This window comes from Trichechus manatus, unplaced genomic scaffold (genome assembly GCF_000243295.1).
Source record: "Trichechus manatus latirostris isolate Lorelei unplaced genomic scaffold, TriManLat1.0 scaffold00001, whole genome shotgun sequence".
NCBI classification, from domain to species: Eukaryota; Metazoa; Chordata; class Mammalia; order Sirenia; family Trichechidae; genus Trichechus; species Trichechus manatus.
The window spans coordinates 34805195-34825709 of NW_004443937.1; the positions used below are offsets into that span (position 1 = coordinate 34805195).

The 20515-nt window shown below is 42.0% G+C and overlaps 1 protein-coding gene across 1 annotated transcript in view; it reads right to left on the minus strand.

Moving 5' to 3' along the window:
• Nucleotides 1-20515, minus strand: part of ERC2 (ELKS/RAB6-interacting/CAST family member 2) — an 857293-nt gene that overhangs the window by 196786 nt on the left and 639992 nt on the right. The window contains exon 14 of the mRNA XM_004368755.1: nt 9256-9416. Coding sequence (XP_004368812.1) covers nt 9256-9416 — 161 coding nt within the window. The remainder of the gene's footprint in view (nt 1-9255; nt 9417-20515) is intronic.

Consider the following 20515-nt stretch of genomic DNA (forward strand, 5'->3'; position numbering starts at 1 on the left):
CATTCTTTCACAATGAAGAAGTCTTCCTCTTCTTAAATTCCTCATCACGCTTCAGGCACAATCTTCTGAGGCAACACAGATCAAATCCACGTCTTTTCTTCCATGTCACCCCTAAAATAGTTCAAGGAAGCATCTGCTTCTTGATCTCCTCTAGGCCAAATCTCCCTAACCAGCCAGCCATCTCAAGCATGACAAGATTTTCAGGTATCTCTCAACCTCACCACATGAATCCCCCTCCTCCACAATAGTTTACAAACCGTGATACCCGGAAATGAACACAAATATATACTGGGCACACAGCAAATATTCACTAGGAATACTATCTCTAAAGGTATACTTGCAAACTTTTTAAAATAAAAAATACTCCATGAGACAACATAACAATCAGTTTATACTTTTTTTTTTTAAACTGTATTTTGTTCCTTTCAGCAGAAATTAACAATTGCCCCCAATGCTGGCCAATGGGTCCCTCCTCCCATACTAGCTCTTGCACACTAGTTATCCTAAAACGTAAGTGTCACAAATGGAGAGAGATTTGTCCTTTCTGTTTACTTAGAACAGGGCTTATGTTGTCAAGACTTAGAACAGCCCCTTGCACGCAGCTGGTGTCTGACAATTAGTGAATGAACTATTAAACGAATCAGAGGTCACCAGAAGGTATGTGCTACTTAAAGGTCAGGGACAGTCCCTTCTTGTGTGCCTTGTGCTCATTTCCTCCTTTCTACTGCTGGAATGTGGATGAGATGGCTGGAACTGAGGCAAAAACCTTGGGCCATGAGTTTGAAGTTGAGAATGGCAAAGCCTCAAGGCAGAAGGGGTATGGGTCCTTGGTGATCACAGAACTACTTGTATTAGCTTCTGGACTGTAGAGCTTTCTTGAAGCTAACTAGAACATTCCACTGTTCTAAAGTTATTTTCTTTATAGTTTTGTATACTAGAAGTTTATGTCCAGCAAGTCCTTTCACTTCTGCTAAAGGCTCTAAGACACTAATTTCAGGGTAAAAATAGGGAAACAGAAACCATGAGTGGAAAGTAACCGTGCATTTATGTCGCTGCCTATGTGCTCAAACCCAAACTGATTCTGAATGAGCTGTTCTTCGTGATATTTACTTTCCTACCCACTCTGCTACCTGTCCTCAGTCACTGCAAAAAACTTAGAAAGCTGCATCCCCGGAAGTCCTTCCATCTTGATTTACCAAAAGACCTCAAAAGTACCTGAGAAGGAAGCGGACTGGTGGGGCGGAGGTGTAAGCTCTGTGTTGTGTCTAGAGTATTGAAACTCCAAACCAAGAGTTCCTACACGGCCTCTTCTGACAACCCAGTGGCATAAATGCAGATCAGGATTTCCAAGGATTTTTTTTCTGTTTCTACATATTTTGATGATTAAAACTTTGAAAGTAAAAAAAAAAGAAAAAGCAAGCTGCATCAGGCTTCATCGATAGTCTTACTGATTCAAATACCTTATAGAACTTAGCAGGAAGCAGACAAAACCAGGTCGACTGGGACATTCTAGGATACACTACCATCGTATTTTAAAATTGAACATGCCAACGTTTTTCTAAATAATTGCCATTGCTTAGAGTAAAAAGCGTGTTTTAGCAAACAAACAACAACAAAAAAAATTGTTGAAAGCATCAAGCCAATTGGAATTTGAAAATAGAAGCAGTACAGTAACTGCAGTGGGCGTAGCTAACATAAAACACACCATAAACCAGTTACCATCAAGTCGACTCTGACTCATGGGGCCCTCATGTGTGTCAGAGGAGAACTGTGCTCCACAGGGTTTTCAATGGCTGATTTTTCCGAAGTAGATTGCCAGACCTTTCTTCTGAGGCACCTCTGAGTGGACTTGAACCTCTATCCTTTCACTTAGCAGCCAAGTGCTTTAACCATTTGCACTACCCAGGTCACTCCAGACACAGCATAACACATAATTACACATACATAACATTCTATGGCTTAAAAATTACTTTCTCATCAATGTATAATCTCATTCAATCCTCATAACATTTCTGTATGACAGTACAAGCCCTTTGCAACTGAGTATATCGATTTTAAATAACAATTGCCTTCAAACTCCTCTCCCACATTCCAATTCTCCTGTTCAAACTGTCAACTACTTAGGAGTCTTCGCTAGAGAAATGTGATTTGTCTTTTCTCATGTTGGCATGAGGTAAAGAATAAATTGATTTTTTATCATTTTCTGCACCCTCCCTCTCCTTTGAAGGGTACTTACCTAATGAGTGGCTCTCTCAGAAAGGATTCCAGATCAAAGAGGCCAAACGGATAGTGCCCTAGAATAAGCTGCTGCCTTGCCTCACTGCAATTCCTAAAATAACCCAGTGTATACAAAGGCTTGTGAGGCTATCTCGAGAAGATGTCTAAAATCTGACAATATCCAGTAAATTAAGATGAATCTCACAATCTCAACTGACGAGTTAAAAACGTCGAGGTCCACTTAAAAATTTTCCATAACGTAAGCAGAGGAAATCACCAGGGGAAGTTTAAAATACACACTTCAAGTTATTAACCAGCTCTCAAAATCCTTACTCACTCAGCATTTTATACTAAATGGCAAATACCAGTTGGGGTGCCTGTCTGCCTATTACATTACAGTGCTAGTTTAAATCATCCAAGCAAACGTACACAGATAAATTTTAAGGACTGTATCTCACAGCCATCAATTCCTTTTAGCCACGGATATCACATTCACCTGCCAGAAATTAAATAACTGGGCTTCAGTTACTGGAATGTAAGCTTATTAACCAGCATTAATAAAACCAAACATACAGAATGATGTTCTTAATACTATTTTACTAAAATCCCTTTTAAATGGGAGCAAATGTAACAAAGATGGACCATTATGAAATGTTTCAACAAGAAGTTTTAGATACTTTTTAAGTGAAAAGATAATTTTATGCAAAAGGAAGGTGAATATTATGCTCTTCTGTTAGTTCCTTGCAATGTGGGAATAATGACTGGCAGTTGGAATGCCGACCAGTGAAGACCAGACTGAAGAACGGGGTGATGATGGGAGAAATCCTACACAAAATTTGGTGCAAATATGTACTAACCTGACCTCAGTTCCTGAAAAGATTCCCAGACTATGAGAGGGTACACAACATTTCCTACGCGCCCTTTTAGCCCAAATGACCAAGAGGGTCAGTGGCATCACTAGGAGGATGCAGGAGGTGTGGACTGCACCCCCTGACACTGTCAGAGGAGATGACACCGAAATGACCTCGGAGTCTGCAGCAGCCACGAGCCAAAAGGTGCTGCTGAGGGAGGCACCGCCAAGGCAGTGGCATCGCTAGGGTCGGTGTCACCTGTCACCCAGTGTGGTAACTCGTCACCACACTCTTCCCCTAACCAGTCAGGGTGTGGGCAGCTGGGCCTGTGCAGAGAGGGAGAGCTCCACCTTGGCCAGTGGGAGAGAGGAGGAGCTGCGGGGAGCTATGGGGTGAGGGGTGCGAGACGGGGTTGGGGTGGACACGGTGCAGCACTTGGCCCCGTGCAGGGGCAGGCAGGATGCTCGACCCCTGGGCAGGTGGGGTGTGTGTGACACCATGAGTGACCACACTGGGTGACACCGAGCCTAGTGATGCCACTGAGGAAGGTCCTTCCCTTTTGAAACGGCTTCCTAAGTGGGGTACCCAGCCTCTGCAGTTACACAAGAAACTCCACTTTCATTCAACTATTTATTCATTTATTTGCTCATTCATTTTACTAAAATGCAAGCTTGACAAGGGCAGGAATTTTCTGTTTGTTCAAGGGTTATTCCCAGCATCTAGAACAGTGCCTGCCGCTTAGCAAGCACTCAAAAAATGTATGAATTTTTTAATGAATTCATCCTTTCATCCCATAAATGCTTACTGAATGCCGATCACATGGCAGGTACTAGATACTCTACACTAGAAGGGAATTCCACCGTAAGTAAAATGAAACCACTTTATGAGACATCTTTAAGTTAGAATAAACAGGCAATATTTTCTCATTTTAAATTCAATCTGAATTTAAAATAAGAGGACAGTTCCCTGCACTGCTCAGGAAGAACGCAGGGTAAGAATTAAGTCAGTGTTGCACACGTCTCAAAATGATATAACATAAAAACAACAAAACCCTGGTTAACAATAGAACGCCTGGGGAAGCAGGTGTAGCTATTAAAAGATAGCTCAAGGGATCTTTGTGGCGATGGAGCAATCTATTTCTTGATTGCGGTAATGGCTAAATAAGTCTGTGCTGTTATGTTAGGTGCTGTCGAGTCAGGTCCAACTCACAGTGATCCCACAAACAACAAAAAGAAACGCTGCCCAGTCCTGCGCCATCCTCAGAATTGTTGCTAGGCTTGAGCCCATTATTGCAGCCACTGTGTCAATCCATCTCACTGAAGGTCTTCCTCTTTTTCACTGACCCTCTACTTCACCGAGCATGATGTCCTTCTCCAAAGACGGGTCCCTCCTGACAACATGTCCAAAGTACGTGAGATGAAGTCTCGCCATCCTCACTTCTTAGGAGCATTCTGACTGTATTTCTTTCAAGACAGATTTGTTCATTCTTCTGGCAGTCCATGGTATATTCAATATTCTTCTCCAACACAATTCAAAGGCATCAATTCATCTTCAGTCTTCCTTATTCACTGTCCAGCTTTCACATGCATATGAGGTGATTGAAAATATTATGGCTTGGCTCAGGCGCACCTTAGTCCTCAAAGTGACATCTTTGCTTTTTAACACTTTAAAGAGGTCTTTCGCAGCAGATTTGCCCAGTGCAATATGTCATTTGATTTCTTGACCGCTGCTTCCATGGGAGTTGATTTATACATGGAACTACACACATGTACAAGTGCATGTAAAACTGGATAAACTTCAGAAAGGTTGATCATTTGTGCCAATATCAAGTTCTTGGTGTCACATTAACCTACAATTATGCAAGATGTTACCCTGAGGGAAACTGGGTGAAGAGTGCAAGGGACTTCTCTGTACTATTTCTTGCATCTGCATGTCAATCTACAATTATTTAAAAATAACTTAAGAAAATAAAATGAAATCGCAGGATGCTTATCAAAACATTATATTAGCAAAACATATGAATTAAGACAGATGTTCGATAACGGATGGGGTAAGTCTAAATGACAGTATATTGATTAATTAAAAATTTGTAGTTGTAACATGGAAGGGTTTCACCATTCAGTAAGTAAAAGAAGCAGGCTTTATAAAATATGCAAGTACAATCTAACTTTGTTAAAAATAAATAAATAAACAGCGTTTATAGGGGTACACACCAAAACGCCATCAGTCTCTCTCTGCACGGTGGGGTTATGGGTGATTTTGTTTTTTCATTTTGCTCTTCCATGTTTCCTTATTTTTATTCTCTAAAATGAACAAGTATTACTCAAACACATATCTAAAAGGCTGTCTGTCCTGTGGAAAGAGGTCAGGGGAATTCTGTGTCGCTCTGGATCCACAACGAAGATGAGTGGGAAAATTCCATGGAAAGAGATTTCAGTTCAATATAAGGAAGAATGAGCTGCATGCAAGACTCATGCAGCAGGGACCACCACGTGTGAGGCCAAGGCCTCCAACAGGAAGGGTGTTCACTGGGGCCTGGTGAATCCCCTATTACTAACTACATGGACAGAGTCAGCCTTATGCAGGCCAGGAGGTTGGCCCCAGCTGTCTTCCAATTCTAAAATTCTGTGCCATTTGATTGTGTGTGCGTCATTTGATTCTGCAACAAGTTTAACAGATACCACATCTCATTTTAAAAACCTCTTTTATGTTTCAAAGCACTTTCACATATGCTGGTTCATGTTCCTTTCAGTCCTTTTTGTTTTTCAATCTCATCTCTGCACACTCCTGTAGAGTAGGCAGAGAAGGTGTTGTTCCATCCATTTTACTGACGAGAAGCTTGAGGCAGCCGGAGAGTGAGCTCCTTTAACGTCATGGAGTAAGCTCCTGTAATGTCCCATCTCTTTCGTCTTGATTCGCGGCCCACCCCGATTTCCTCTGATATCATATAGCCTCTCCCTTTCCATGAAAGTAACTAGGTATCATGGATTGAATTGTGTCCCCCTCAAAAAATATTTTCCGGACTCCTAACTCCTGTAACTGTTAGGTTAACGAGGCCCTATCAGTGTAGTGCGTGTTCCAAACCTGATCACTTCTGACTTATAAGGAACACCACAGACACAGAGACAAGTAAGCACAAACCGGGAAGACAGGCTCCCACGTTAAGATTGCCAAGGAACCCAGGAACGCCTGGCCTACGGAAGCTGAAATGGGCATTCATTGTGGATCCAGAGCGACACAGAATTCCCCTGACCTCTTTCCACAGGACAGACAGCCTTTTAGATATGTGTATGAGTAATACTTGTTCATTTTAGAGAATAAAAATAAGGAAACATGGAAGAGCAAAATGAAAAAACAAAATCACCCATAACCCCACCGTGCAGAGAGAGACTCTGATGGCGTTTTGGTGTGTACCCCTATAAACGCTGTTTATTTATTTATTTTTAACAAAGTTAGATTGTACTTGCATACTTTATAGAGCCAACAGAAAGAGTGAGCCTTCCCTTAGAACTGACACCCCGAATTAGGACATGTAGCCTCCTGAATGTGAGAAAATAAATTTCTCTTCTTTAAAGTCACTCACTTGTGGTATTTCATGTTACAGCAGCACTAGCTAACTAAGCTACTGGGACTGGGTAAACCTGGCCTAAAGATGTTTGTGCCATATCTGCCAGCTGAATGAAAACCCGGCAATGCTTGGCACAGGGTAATAAATACCAACGATGACACTGCCCATCTGATTGTTCCCACTAACTATGCTGACTCAGTCAGCGTCAAGTAACCAATAATTGGTCAACTCAGCTTAAAAATCAAGATCAGTCAAACCAGTGAGTTGACCTGAATGTCCCAAGAGGCTGATGAATCTCATTAGGATTTCAGTCAACACAACTGCCCTGTACCGTGTCCCCCATAGTTCCAGGGAAGGAGCCCCTAAGTCGAGGCTCCTGGCCCAGTTAAACAGTGACTGGGGTTCAGACTAGGCTTAATGAAGCAGGGCTTTGTTACCTTTTACCAAAGGAAATGACAGAGGAATTTTGTATTTATTTTGCAGTGGCAGCAGATTAAGCACTTCAGCAATCATGTGGCAATTTACCAAAAGCGGTCTCAGTTAGGTGTATCTGAAATTATGAAATTAAGTGGGAAAACATACATATGAAATAGGTTTATATGTTTTAGAAAAATAAATCCAAATTTTAGATAAATGATACTCTTCACAAAGTATACTAAACAAATGACATATTTTCATTGGCTGATATATCATTTTCCCTGTGCCAAGCCCTCTGCTGGGTGCTGCTCCTCACAGCCACCCCCACACGGTCGGTTCAGGGGGAAAGTGGAGGGTCAGCAGGTTAAGGTGATTTTCCCCCAACTCACACAACCACCAAATGGAAGCCACCAGAGTCTAACCCAGCTCTGATGGTTCCAAAACCAGCATGTTCTACCATTACTTGTCGTCTCAAAATGATGAAAGTATACGCTCGTTTTATAAACAGGAAGTAATGAGAGAGAGTTTCTTTATAATGGCATAATAAATCACTTCAGGAGATGGAGAGTTAACTTGGGAACAGCTGGGGAACAATGAGAGAAACTAGGTTTAACTTGACACGTACCAACACACAATGAGACGGAAGAGCGTCAGGCAAACAGAAAAAGAATAAAGGTTGGTGGAATCAATGTACTGGTCTTGTTAATACATTACTGCTAATAAATTTATTGATTACTGGTCAAGGTGATAATGTAATGGGCACTTGGAATATTTTTCTTCTTAGTTATATAAAATGCAACCCATAGCATTCAGTCTACCCGTTCGTTCAATAGTTACTGAGTACCTACCAAGCGTCAGGCACAGCTCTAGACTGTACCACTACTGCAGGGACGCAAACAGTCACAAGTTCTGGACTTGGTGGACTTCACATAAGCTCCATGAGAAAACGTGTTAAGGGAAAGGGGACCTGAGGTAGAAGACTCTGGTTTTAATCACGGCCGATGGTCTTAAGCAAATTACTTAAAATCTGAGTCTCAGTTCTCTTACCTCTAAGCTGAGAGTAATAATATGTTTTTTATTATATCTTTTATTAGGAAAGATGGAAGTTTATATGTTTAAAAAAACCTACTTGTTCTCTGTTCTTGGAGAAACTGAGGTAGTTGACAAGGAATAAAATTTTTGTCCTCATTATTAAATCCTTCAAAATATTTCATTCCATATTTTCCATGATCTAAGCCTTCTTGGTTTAATGTTAACCATGTGTAAGACTTGCTGGGTCAGGATAAGGTCACTCTTCCACACTTAGCCACAATTTCAAAGTCTCTGTTACAGGCTTAAGAGACCACAATTATGTACATTTCCCCTTATTGTGGAAGGAAGTTGGATTTACATTATATCTTAGTGATTATTTCATTTTATAACAGAGAGAGAAATGCTTTTTCTAGTTCTAGTTGTCTAGTTCTTCAGAATCAGAGACACAGCAATTGTTTATCTTCAGAATCTTTATGTAACTTTCTTTCCTGTGTTCTTCTGCGATATGACTTCATTTTTAGACTGAAATGAGGGCTAGGTGAGTGTGGGTGCATCACGGAACCACAGAAGGACCATTTCTCAGTACACAGCCATGCTTTATCGATTAAACAGAGAAAGTTATTGGCTCCAGTCTCCCCCTTTACCTACCCTATCCCGGGGGAATTTCCAACCCTATTTTTATCAGTCCAGCAAATCAGAGAACTGCACTCTCAACAAAGAGGTGCCAACCTTGAGACTCCATGAAAGCCAACACAAGCCAGGCATTGTACATAAGAGAAAAGAATATAATTAGCAAAGTTGTAGTCACGATTAGGAAAGACCTCCTCAGAAAAGTTTCCACTTAACTCTGGGCAGCGCTCAAATTACCATTGGGCTTAACGAGGCCCCTGTCTCTTGGCCGGCTCAGACCTTTGCTACGGATCTAGGAAGACCATTGCTGTACACAAAACACAGTCGCACAAAATCTAATGCTGGATATTTTTAAAAATAACAAATGTAGGAAAAGATGCAAATAGGGACACTGAAGTTATAATTAAAGTACTAAGAAACACAGCCTCGGAAATGACTAGTCAAGCTAAACCATTCTTTTCCTGGGCGCTTCCTTTCCCCTTACCACAGGCAAAGAGAGGTTAGAAGAGAGAGACAAGGAAAGCCAGCACGGGTACTCACTTCATCTCCAGGATCTCCTCCAGCTGCTTCCTTCTCTCTATCCGGAGATTCGCCAAATGCGCTTCTTTTTCAGCCAGGGACTGCTGCGTTGAGGCAAGGCGTGCTTTGGTGGCATCTAGCTCTTGTCTGGTCTTCTCCAACGCATTCATCAGTTCTTCTATCTGAAAGGCACAGGGAACTCAGTGTGTTACTTCTCCTTCATTCAAGCGAAAGGCATTCCTTGCTAGCTTGTGTTCCGGCAGTAAACACATCGGGATCACTGTGTCTTGGGGCCCATTCTTTGTCATGGATTAAAAATAAATGTCTCAATAAATGTGGACAAGAAATATCCACATTACTCCCAGGTCTTCACTCAACTGGATTGCCCAATAACTTTTATAGAAACTATTCAATATACTTATCAGAAATGGGGAGGTGAGTGGCTTGACTGAATTTCAACCTGCATTTGGCAAAAATCTCAAATACTTCCTCACAGTTGGCGGAAGGCAACACTCAAAACGCATTTTGCCTGGCATGATTTAATTTTGTTTGTAGGTCCCAGAGTACTCTGACAGGAACTTAATCTACGTGTTTCAGACCCATTCACGTTTTAACCTATCAAAACCTTCTTTGGGAAAAGTGATTTGATGTCCCAGGGGCCTCGGGAGACCCTTCTCACCTCACCTCCCTGTCTTAGATTCAGGAAACAAGGTTTGGCCAAAGGTAAACAGAATTCAAGCCACAAAAGGTTCACGTTTGGTTTGCCCCTGAAGTTTGAGAGGGTTCTAAACTTGAAATAAATGACATGTAACTTTTATAGGGTGCTAATACACCATAGAAATATGCCAGACTATCAAATAACCAGAGTTTTCAGCCGGGTCCCAAAAAATTGGACCAGAAAGCCCCGAGCAAGGCCTTACCCGCCCCAAACCGTTGGGGGGCCTTTAAAAGCCAGCACACAACAAAGAGGGCTGGTGTTTATGATTCTGTTCTAAAGACTTCCGTGGAGCAACCTGGTGAAATGCCGTCCCTCACACAGATGCAGGCTGCATCCACCCTGCTGATTCAAAACCATGGTTCCAGGAAGTTTCTAGATTCCACAGCTGATGTTTGGGTTTCTAAGTCACCCCTTCCAGCTGAACTTGGCAGAATGGGCTCATCCATCACTAAAGTCAACAGAACGCCCTTCAAAATGTGTCAATGACATGTTAAGTTCCAATTCGTAAAGACTTTCTACACAATTTATGCAGTTTTGCATGGAATTTATTCATAATAAGCATTATCATTCACATCCAAGGTAAATTACATGCTTTTAAGATTCAGAAAACCCTCCATTCTGTCCTGATAAAAAGAAGAAATTTAATGGCTATGTAATGTAATATAAACCAAAGGCAAAGCCAAGAAGAGTTTAAAAAGCAAGGAATAGAAAGAATAACCTATTCAAGTCACAGAATCACACCTCCTTAATTGTTAAATAGTCAGCATTACTCTCTAATGCTACAAATATACGAAACCTTAAAAAGCAGTGAAACTTTTTAGTTTCTCATATAAATCCATGGAATATCACAAATATAAGTAGAAGTTCTTCTAAGAAGCAATACTTGATGAAGCTGAAGCAGATTTTTGGTTTCCTTTTTTCCTGTTTTGATACACTCAATAAAAAACTAAAACCAAACCCGCTGTCATCAAGTCGATTCCAACTCATGGTGGCCCCATGTGTTACGAAGCAGAATTGTTCCATAGGGTTTTCCTGGTTGTACTCTTTACAAAAGCAGGTCACCAGGCCTTTCTTCCATGGAGCTACTGGGTAGGTTCGAACTGCCGACCTTTAGTTTGGTAGTCGAGTGCAAACCGCATAATAATAGCAGTGTCAAAAAAGATCAGAATTATGGCCATTCCAAGTGCCAACTCAGATACAGTTAGGCTCTCCCTCTGTACGGGGTGTCCTATGTCCTCATGAACCCTTTTCCTTTCAGGAATTGGTCTTTATTTCAAATGTACTACTGATCTCAAAGAACAGAACCTCTAGGATTCTCCCCTGCTGAATCTCTCATTAATTGAACCCAAACCTGTCTGCAATCTACAGACACAGAGCTACCCAACTGGGTTTCCAAGTTCTAAGTTCATGCTACCAGTAAAGGAGCATTAAAAAGCAATAAAGGCTCTCCCCGCTGTGGTGATCATTAGGGTGGTTCACAATATTATAGTTCTCTTCCTTCTGGGCACATGGGAGGCAGACCCTTTAACTTGGGTGTGGCCTGGACCAATAAAATGATTGCCATTTCCAGGTAGAAGCATGGAGGTGCTAGAGCTCAACTCCAGCCTTCCCTTTCCCCTGGCATGGTGACTGCAGAAGACTGTTTCAAGATGATACCGTCATCAGTCCGAGTCCCAGAGTGATGACTATGAAGCTCCATGAGAACCCGCATCAGACGAGCAAGAAATGAACCTTTGTGGGGTTACCTCACTGAGATTAGGGGTCTGTTTGTTACCCTAGCATAATCTGGTCCATCTTAACTGGTGAACTGTCACACCTACCATGTGCTCTAGACCTGCCTCCACTTCCCCACAAGTCCCCCCTCATCAAGAGGAAATTGCTCTTTAATTCTTAGGAACTCTACTCTTGAACGTCACTGGTAACTTCCTTCTTGCCAAGTGTCTTCTTCTTTTTTTTTTTTAACGTGGAGTTTGCATAGCTAAACACTCCCTCAACTCCTTCTGTCCCTTCTCTGAAGCAGCATTTTAACTGGCTATGTATATGTAGTTTGTGTCTTGAAAGCAAAACCAAAACCAAAACCAAAAACCACCAGATTAGAATCACGGCTCTATCACTTACTAACTGTATGACTGAGACAAGTCTCTCCATCTCATTCAGCTTCAGTTTCCTCATCTGTAACAGGGGCCATGTTGCTTACCCTATTAGATTTGTGTGAGCATTAAAAGAGATGATGTAGCCCATAAGTCATTTCTTCTTCTTCTTCTAACTGCTACCAAAAAATAATGTTTGGTTTTTTTTCTGCTACTAAGAATAAAGTCCATTCATTGTACAGAATCTGAAAGACATAGATATGATCATTTTTTAAATTGTCTTTTCATTTAAGATTAAATAATAGAATTCTTTTTAGGGAAGATCCACTCCAAATTCCGTCACCTAGAGATAAACGTTATAAACGTTTTGTTACAATTTCTTCATCTCACTCATCTGTGTACACATAATCAAGATGCTATACGTAAACATATACAAATATAAAATTTAGTGAAAGTTTTCAATTAATGTATTATAAGCACTTTCTCTTTGTCATTGAATAGTCTTTTGGAAACACAGTTTTAATGGTGAGTGGTGCTGTATCCACCCACTGTTCTTCTGAAATCGAATCTTCTTTTAGCTTCTCTGAAGCTTTACTCTCCAAGCTCTCTTCTGATTGCGGACCCATTTTTGAAAGTTCTTTGTCTTCTGCAGTCCATAACTAGGTCCTTCCCCTTATAACCCCATCCTAGAAACATTTTCTTCATTCACATAAATCCTCAGGAGATGGACTGAGGCTGCTTCCACAGCTCTGACCTCTACGCAGATACCTCTCCAATCTCTATCTGCTTTTACTCACCTGACCTCTTTGACACGTACCTAACCACCTGTGGATCACCTCCATTTGGAAGGAGCTTTGGAGCCAGTTAAGCACCTAGCTGCTAACTGAAAGGTTCGTGGTTCGAACACACCCAGTGGCTCCATGGGAGAAAGACCTGGTGATCTGCTTGCATAAAGATTACTGCCTAAAAACCCCATGGGGCAGTTCTACTCTGTCATGTGGGGTTGCTATGAGTCAGAAAACGACTCGACAGCACCTAACAACAATAGCTAAAACTTTAAATTTAGGATGACCAAAAGCAAACTCATGATTTGCACACACCTGCCTAAACTAAATTCCTACCACTCACTCCCACCCTCCCAACCTGCTGGCCACTCCCTAACAAATCCACCATTTCAGTCCAATGCCCCAACCTTCTCTTAGTCACCCACGTTTAAAATAGAGCCACATTTGGTTGTTTCATCTCCTTTCTCTTTTATTTTTTACCCATCACCAAATCCTACAGCTCTATTGTGGAAACACATCTTGGGTCCATCCTTCCCTTCTACTGGTAATTTTGCTACCCCAGGCCCAGGTCCCTTCCCTTCTCACATACACAGGATTGAAAATAACATATATGTGCATGTATGTATGTGTGTGTGTGCATGTACGTGTGTAATGTATGTGTGTATATTATATGTACATGTGTGTATATGCATGTGTATGTATGTGTATATGTGCACATACACTACACACATACATGCACATATATAAATACACTACACATGTGTGTACATATACTACATACGTGCACACAAACGTATGCATATACATGTACATATACATACATGTATATATGTGTAGTGTACGTGTATATTTGTACATTTATATGTATATGTGTAGTGTGTGTATATGTACACGTGTAGTGTATATATATGTGTGTGTATATGTGTGCATATATGCATATGTGTAGTATTATATATGTAAATGTGTACTTATATGTACATATGTGTAATGTATATGTATGTGTATATGTATACATACATGTGTAGTGTACGTACATGTGTGTATAAATGTACATGTACACATATAGCATATGTACATGTGTGGGCATATGTGTGTGAGTGTATACTTGTATGTGTATGTGTAGTGCATGTATATGTATGTATATATGTGCATGTATATGTATATGTGAAGTGTGTATTAATGTGTATATATGTACATGTATTTGTGTAGCATATGTATTGTGTGGATATATGGATGTATACATGTATATGTGTAGTGCATGTATATGTATGTATATATGCACTTATATGTGTTTATGTATAGCATATGTATATGTGTGGATGTATGCACACGTATATGTATATGTGCGTGTATATATATGTGTATATGTATATGTGAAATGTATATGTGTGTATATGTATACGTGTAGTATATGTATATGTGTATGTATGTGTAGTGTATGTTTGTGTACATGTATATGTGAAGTGTGTGTATATGTACACATACACACATGCCTCTGTCCCTGCCCCTACCCTAAGTGAGGATATGACCTTGCCTGATCAGCTTCCCCCCACCACATTGTCTCTCAGGCAGGTCTGTTCCTGGATTTTATGACACAGAATTAGCAGGTGGGCAAAGTGGACTTGTGAGACTGAGTGTGAAGCTCTAGAACTTTGAAGGATGAGCTAAGATGATCTATATAATAAAAAGTAGGAGAAAGAAGGAAGGGAAGAAAGAGCTTTGAGATTGGGGATAGAGAGGGGTTTTTCTTTTATCTAAGGATAGAATATAAAACGGTGATGAGATGGAGCCTACCTCACAGAGCTGTCACACACATGAAGTGGGATAATGCTCACCTAACACCCAGCCCTCTCTGTCAGACACCCTGGAAGTGTCCAGCATGTGACAGTTATCGTCACCCCTATTATGGGCTTGTGGCCACACTAACTCTACGTACCCTGAGTGCCTTCAGTTCTCACTGTCTGCATTTGACTTCCTGACTTTCTGCCACCTAATCAAATACCACTTCACATTTCTGCACAATGATTTCATGAATACGCTTAGTTGCTACAACTGGATTGTAATCCCCTGGAAGGCAGGGACCATATCTTCTTTGACTTTGGAAGCCCTTTTAGTGCCTGACACAGGACCAGTGTCCACACTGAGTACATACCTGTGGAATGGGAGGAAGGGGAAAGCACAAGTGTGATTCTGTAACAGCCTCCTTTGACTCACTTAGTGCAATGATGGATGGAGTCTAAGTCTCAACTTGATACTTTCCTACCCCATAAATCAGTGGTCCCCTCGCCACCCGCACTAACCTCCCTTCAACTTCTTGCTCTCTGTTTGCCTCAAGCACCTTCACTTTGCTATGGAGAGAGGGGGCTTCGTTACTCAGCTCCTAAAAGGATGGGCCCCATGCTCACTGCCACCCGGCAACTGCCAGGAGCACCAGGAACCATGAGCTTCAGGATGGCACAATAACAACATCTCCATGTCTGAGCTGGGGTTGAAGGAAGCGGCTTTTAGTCTGGGTCTTCAATCCACACACTATACCTGGGGTCTGGAGACATGCAGTCTTTACTTCCTTCCTCCCTTCCTTCTTCCCTCCCTTCCTTCCAGGATACAGGGTATCTCCTATATGCCAAGCACCCCCCGGACATTAGCAACAGGTTTGTCCTCAAAAGTCATCCAGTTTGACAAAGAAACTCAGAATCAAATGATTATTTAATCACAGTTTTGATTTAAAAAAAAAAAAAAAAAACTATGAAGGAAAAGTACCTACTGACGGATGAGTAAAACGGGGGCCAAATTTGCCATCGGGGATCATGCTCAGCCTTCATAAAGGAGATCAGTGAGAGAAACCCAGTGAAGAGGAGGAGAAAATAAAGTGTATGTGTGTGTTGAGGGGGCCCTTCTGAGAGGAGGGGCACTGCAGTCCTGTTGGTTAGGGAAATGTTACTTGGTGAATCACAATGATTAGGAGTCAATTATAGCTTCTGAAAAGTCCAGCAGGCAAGCCACCCATTTGTCTCTATTTAACACAGCATTTGCTTCTTTTAAAAGCACATCTAGTAACTTTTCACCAGAAAAAATGATCTTTCCTGAAAACAAACGCTTTAGAAAAGGCTGTTTAATTCCTGAAACGTCCTCCTTGATGAAAACTTTGAATTCCCAGCAATCTTAAAAGTCTTCTATAATACTCAAGATGTTCCACTTCAAATACTTTCCTCAAAGGCTCCCCAAAATGGCAAGACTAGAATTGTGATCCTATATCTAGAAAACGAAGGTGGCCTTTTAAAATATATTGGCTTAGTCTTATGTCTCTGAAACATAACAATTTAAAAAGTTTCTTTAAGCTAGATGTCGATTTGGCCTCACCAATTCAAAATTTAAAAAATCCCTAAATAATTGTGTGCCATTTCTGTTTTTATTAGTCATTCTCTGCTGCAGATCATAAAAACTCTCTTAAAACATGGTTAAGTTTCCAGGACTACTCAATTGCATTAGAATAATTCATAACTCTGTATACTTTAAGAATAAAGACACCATCAAATGTATTCCTGAAGAGTCCACTCCGCGGGACTTGTCGGGTCTTTTAGCATGATCAGTGGAGCCTTAAAACAATAACATAAAAAACCTGTTTAAGACCTTAAATCATTAACATGTGCAGACTTAAACTTACATATACACTTGTGTTGTTTAACTAAATATTGGAAAACCAGTTTCTCTCAGTTATCTGCGAAGAGCTGCACTCCGGATTGTGTGAGTCCTCTCGACACGTGGCGAGATCCTGGGCTTCTCAGGAGGCTTGCTTGGCAAGAGCTGATCTTCAAATATTTTGATAAAGCACTTTTTTCCCCTTAAATTATATGTCAGTATTGAGTTGATGTATATTCCGGATTAATGATTTGAAATTTTTTAACAGCTCTTAAAGCCATATTTTAAAAATAGACTGGCTGTTCTTCCTTAATATTCACCATGTACCCTAGTTTTCAGTCTTCCTCCATCCAAGGTTTAATCCCTCCTGAAAAAGTGCAATGGAACGGTGGTTTTCAGTTTGCACTGGGACTCGGAGCCAATGAAATCCCCAGATCCCAGCTTAAGGCAAAAACCTGAACATCACTTAGTCCTGGGGGAAAAGCTGGGGTTTGCCCAGCTCTGCTCTGGGCACAGAGAAGCTCATTCTGAGATCAGAAGGCAAAGGTAAATGCTTAAAGCCTCCGTCCTCAGCACAGACAACTTCTCCAAGAGCGATGCTCTGGGCCGAAGGGTCTGTGAAAAGTGAGGACCACTAATCTTATTTTTCCAATTACTCTTATCTGACATTGCTATCTCTACCTCAGCTCCCACCTCCCCACTGCTGCCTTAGAGTGACACCTTTTGGAAAAGGCTGAAACTGAACATCCTGAGACTGCCTTCTGCTTGGACCTGACCCTTTTCAGGATCATGATCTGGGATTTATTTTCTTCTCCCTGAAGTTGATGCAGCTAGGAGCTTTGCTTACATCTGTCACTTCTGATCCTTCAACTACAAACAAATAGCCACAAGCAGAGAGCTTGTTGGCTCTCAGGCGCTTTGATTTTGGCTACACTTTAAATTCTTCTTCCTCCCCACCTCTTCCTAGGCTTATTAACAAAATTTTACAGCACAATAAAAGAGGAATGGAGAAGAAACGTACCAACTCCATACATCTGACTTAACAGTTACCACTGAATTGAGTGCAGCTGGAGTACAAATGAACAGCAGTTCCTTCAAAATGCCCTTGAGCATTCTTCATTCCAGATCTGAGCTAGTTCAATGGAACCTCTATGAGAAAAAGGCTGTGTGGATGTGCTTCTGTGTGTGTTTGGTATAGGCACATCTTGAGCAACTGGGAGGCATTCTTTATTTTATGCATGTCATGGCAAAGAGCTGGTCTCTTCCCCAACAAAGAGCCTCACACAATATGTTAGTGCTGCTGTCAACCGCCATCGAGTCAGCCCCCGAGTCACAGAGACCCCGTGCCCAATGGAACGAAATGCCGCCAGGTCCCGCACCATCCCCATGATTAGCTGTGGATCAGATCACTGTAATCTGACCTAGGTTTTCATTGGCTGATTTTTTAAAGTAGATTACCAGGACTTTCTTCCTAGTTATCTTAGTCTGGAAGCTCCACTGAAACCTGTTCAGCATCACAGCAACACATAAGCCTCCACTGACAGCTGAGTAGTAGCTGTTCATGAGGTAAATTGGCTGGTAATCGAACCCGAGTCTTCCAGATTGGGGATGAGAATTCTACCAACAAATGATCATTGCCTCCAGGAAATAGTATAACCAAACCAAATCCATTGCTGTTGAGTCGATTCCAACTCACAGAGACCCTACTGGGCAGAGTAGAACTGCCCCATAGGGTTTCCAAGGAGCAGCTGGTGAATTCGAACTGCTGACCTTTTGGTTAGCAGCCACAGCTCTTAACCACTGCGCCACCAGGGTTCCAAGAAGTAGTACAGTGACTGGTTAAGAGTACAGACTCTAAAGTCACACGGTTTGGGAACCAATTACAGCCCTGCCACGTGCTGGCTGTGTGATCTTGGGAAAGGTACTTGACCCCCATGTATGTCAGTCTTCTCCTCTGTAAAATGGGGACAATAACTGTACCTCCTGGGGTCCTTGTGAAGAACACCTGTGCTACAATAGCTAAGTGCCTGGCAGCTGGTAAGCATTGGGTAACCTGCAATCGTTACCAACAGTGATACTAGTTTAAACACTGGCACTTAGTGTACAGTCTACTAGAAGATGAATAAGGAGGACAATGGGTTGTGTTTCCATTTTCTTAAGCCTTCAGGAAGACCCACTATATGTCTCATGTTTGATGGAGCTGTGAAAATTTTTACCAAGAAACCTACTTTATAAAAGCCAAATTAACTGCACACAAAATACACAGTGTTCATAGTTTAGTCTGCTCCCGTGGGAACATTAGCTGCCAAAAGACTAAAGGAGAGGAATACGGAAGGACTCCAGAGCGGGGGCAGGGCGGGGGGACCTCTGGCAGCAGTTATGGTGGCAGGTACCCTCAGCCAAATGACCCTAAGACAGGCTACACTTCTAGGTGTGGTCCCTTTGATTTATGCTGATTACCATCCAGCTCGCCAGGGAATGCCCATGTGTTAGAGGCTCCAGAGTCGTCAGCAGCAATTCTAGACGTCCGCACCTGCCCCACGATGCACTTGAATGATGCTCATTTCACCTTGTTCCCTAATGAAGTTCCTATGGGTTTTGGAAGTCCACTGTGGTTGTCTGTTTGCTTTGTTCCGTATTTGTTTACTGTTTTCTGGTTTGTTGTTGTTGTTGTCATTTTGTTTCTCCTGCACTGAAAATAAGTTGTCAGACTCTGGAAAAGCAGAACCATTTGTTCATGCCACTTAGCCATCACTATTAGCAAGGTCAGTTTTGTTCCCAGTCAACAAACGGGCAATTCCAAGGAGGAAGAATGAAACTGGCCTCCTTTACTCCCTGAATTATCCTGCTACATTGGCTGTGCACGACCTACCTCTGGATGATGGAAAACTTTAATCAGCCTAAATCAAGCCTGACTCCAAAGCCTTCCTTATTGCCTCAGGACCCTTGCATCACAGGTCCAGTACACTGAGCAGTAGGTACTTGCTTCCCTGTATGTCACCTCGCACCTTGCGTATATGGAGCTTAATGCATCCTTGCATCTTCTCAAACACACAGTAGATGCTCAATAGACAATTGTGGAAGAGGTGCTGGAGGGAAAAGAGAAGGAGCTATACTATAGAAAGGGAATCATTAGCTCAGATTTAAGTACAATGGTTTCCTATAGCTCACTTGATCTTCACCTATTTCCAAAGCAAGCCGTTTAACTGATGGATAACTCAAGCTCAGAAAGGTTAAACAATTTATCCAAGAACTGCAAATGCCTTATACGCTTTACCAGGTATGAGAATGATTGTTGAGTACAAATATAATGGGAGAACTGGTGTAGGGGACTACCCCAAGAGGGCCTCGGAGGAAACCCTGGGCCATGAGCTCCTCCAGAGCAAGGAGAGACCTTGACTCATTCTTCTCAGTGTCGCCAGGCCTGAAAACAATGTCCAGCACACAGCTAGTGCTCACAAATGCACAGATGAACATAAATTAGTGAACGGACCATGGGTCCCCTTTGCTTCCCTGAGGTAGACTATTCGCCATGTGATTTGATCCCAGCATAGTTCCAAAGTGCCTTAGGTGGCCTTTGTATCCACTTTGTACTACTGCAGAACACATTATGACAAGTGCGGCAGCTCACAGTTCTACAGGTCAGAAGTCCAGGCACAGCATGACTGTATCCTTGACTTAGGGTCTCACGAGGCTGAACCAAGATAGCGACAGGCTGTATTCTCATCTGGAGCTCAGTGTCCTCTTCCAAGCTCATGTGGTTGTAGCAGAATTCAGCTTCCTGAAGCTATAGGTCTGAGGTTCCCATTTCCTTGCTGGCTGTTGGCCAGAGGCCATTTTCAGCTCCCTAAGCCCTGGTGGCACAATGGTTAAGGGCCCAGCTGCTAACCAAAAGGTCAGAAGTTCGAACCCACCAGCAGCTCTGTGGGAGAAAAGACCTGGAGATCTGCTCTCATAAAGATTACAGCCTTGGAAACCTTACGTGGCAGTTCTTCTCTGTCCTATAGGGTCATTACGAGTTGAAATCGACTTGACAGAACACACAAACA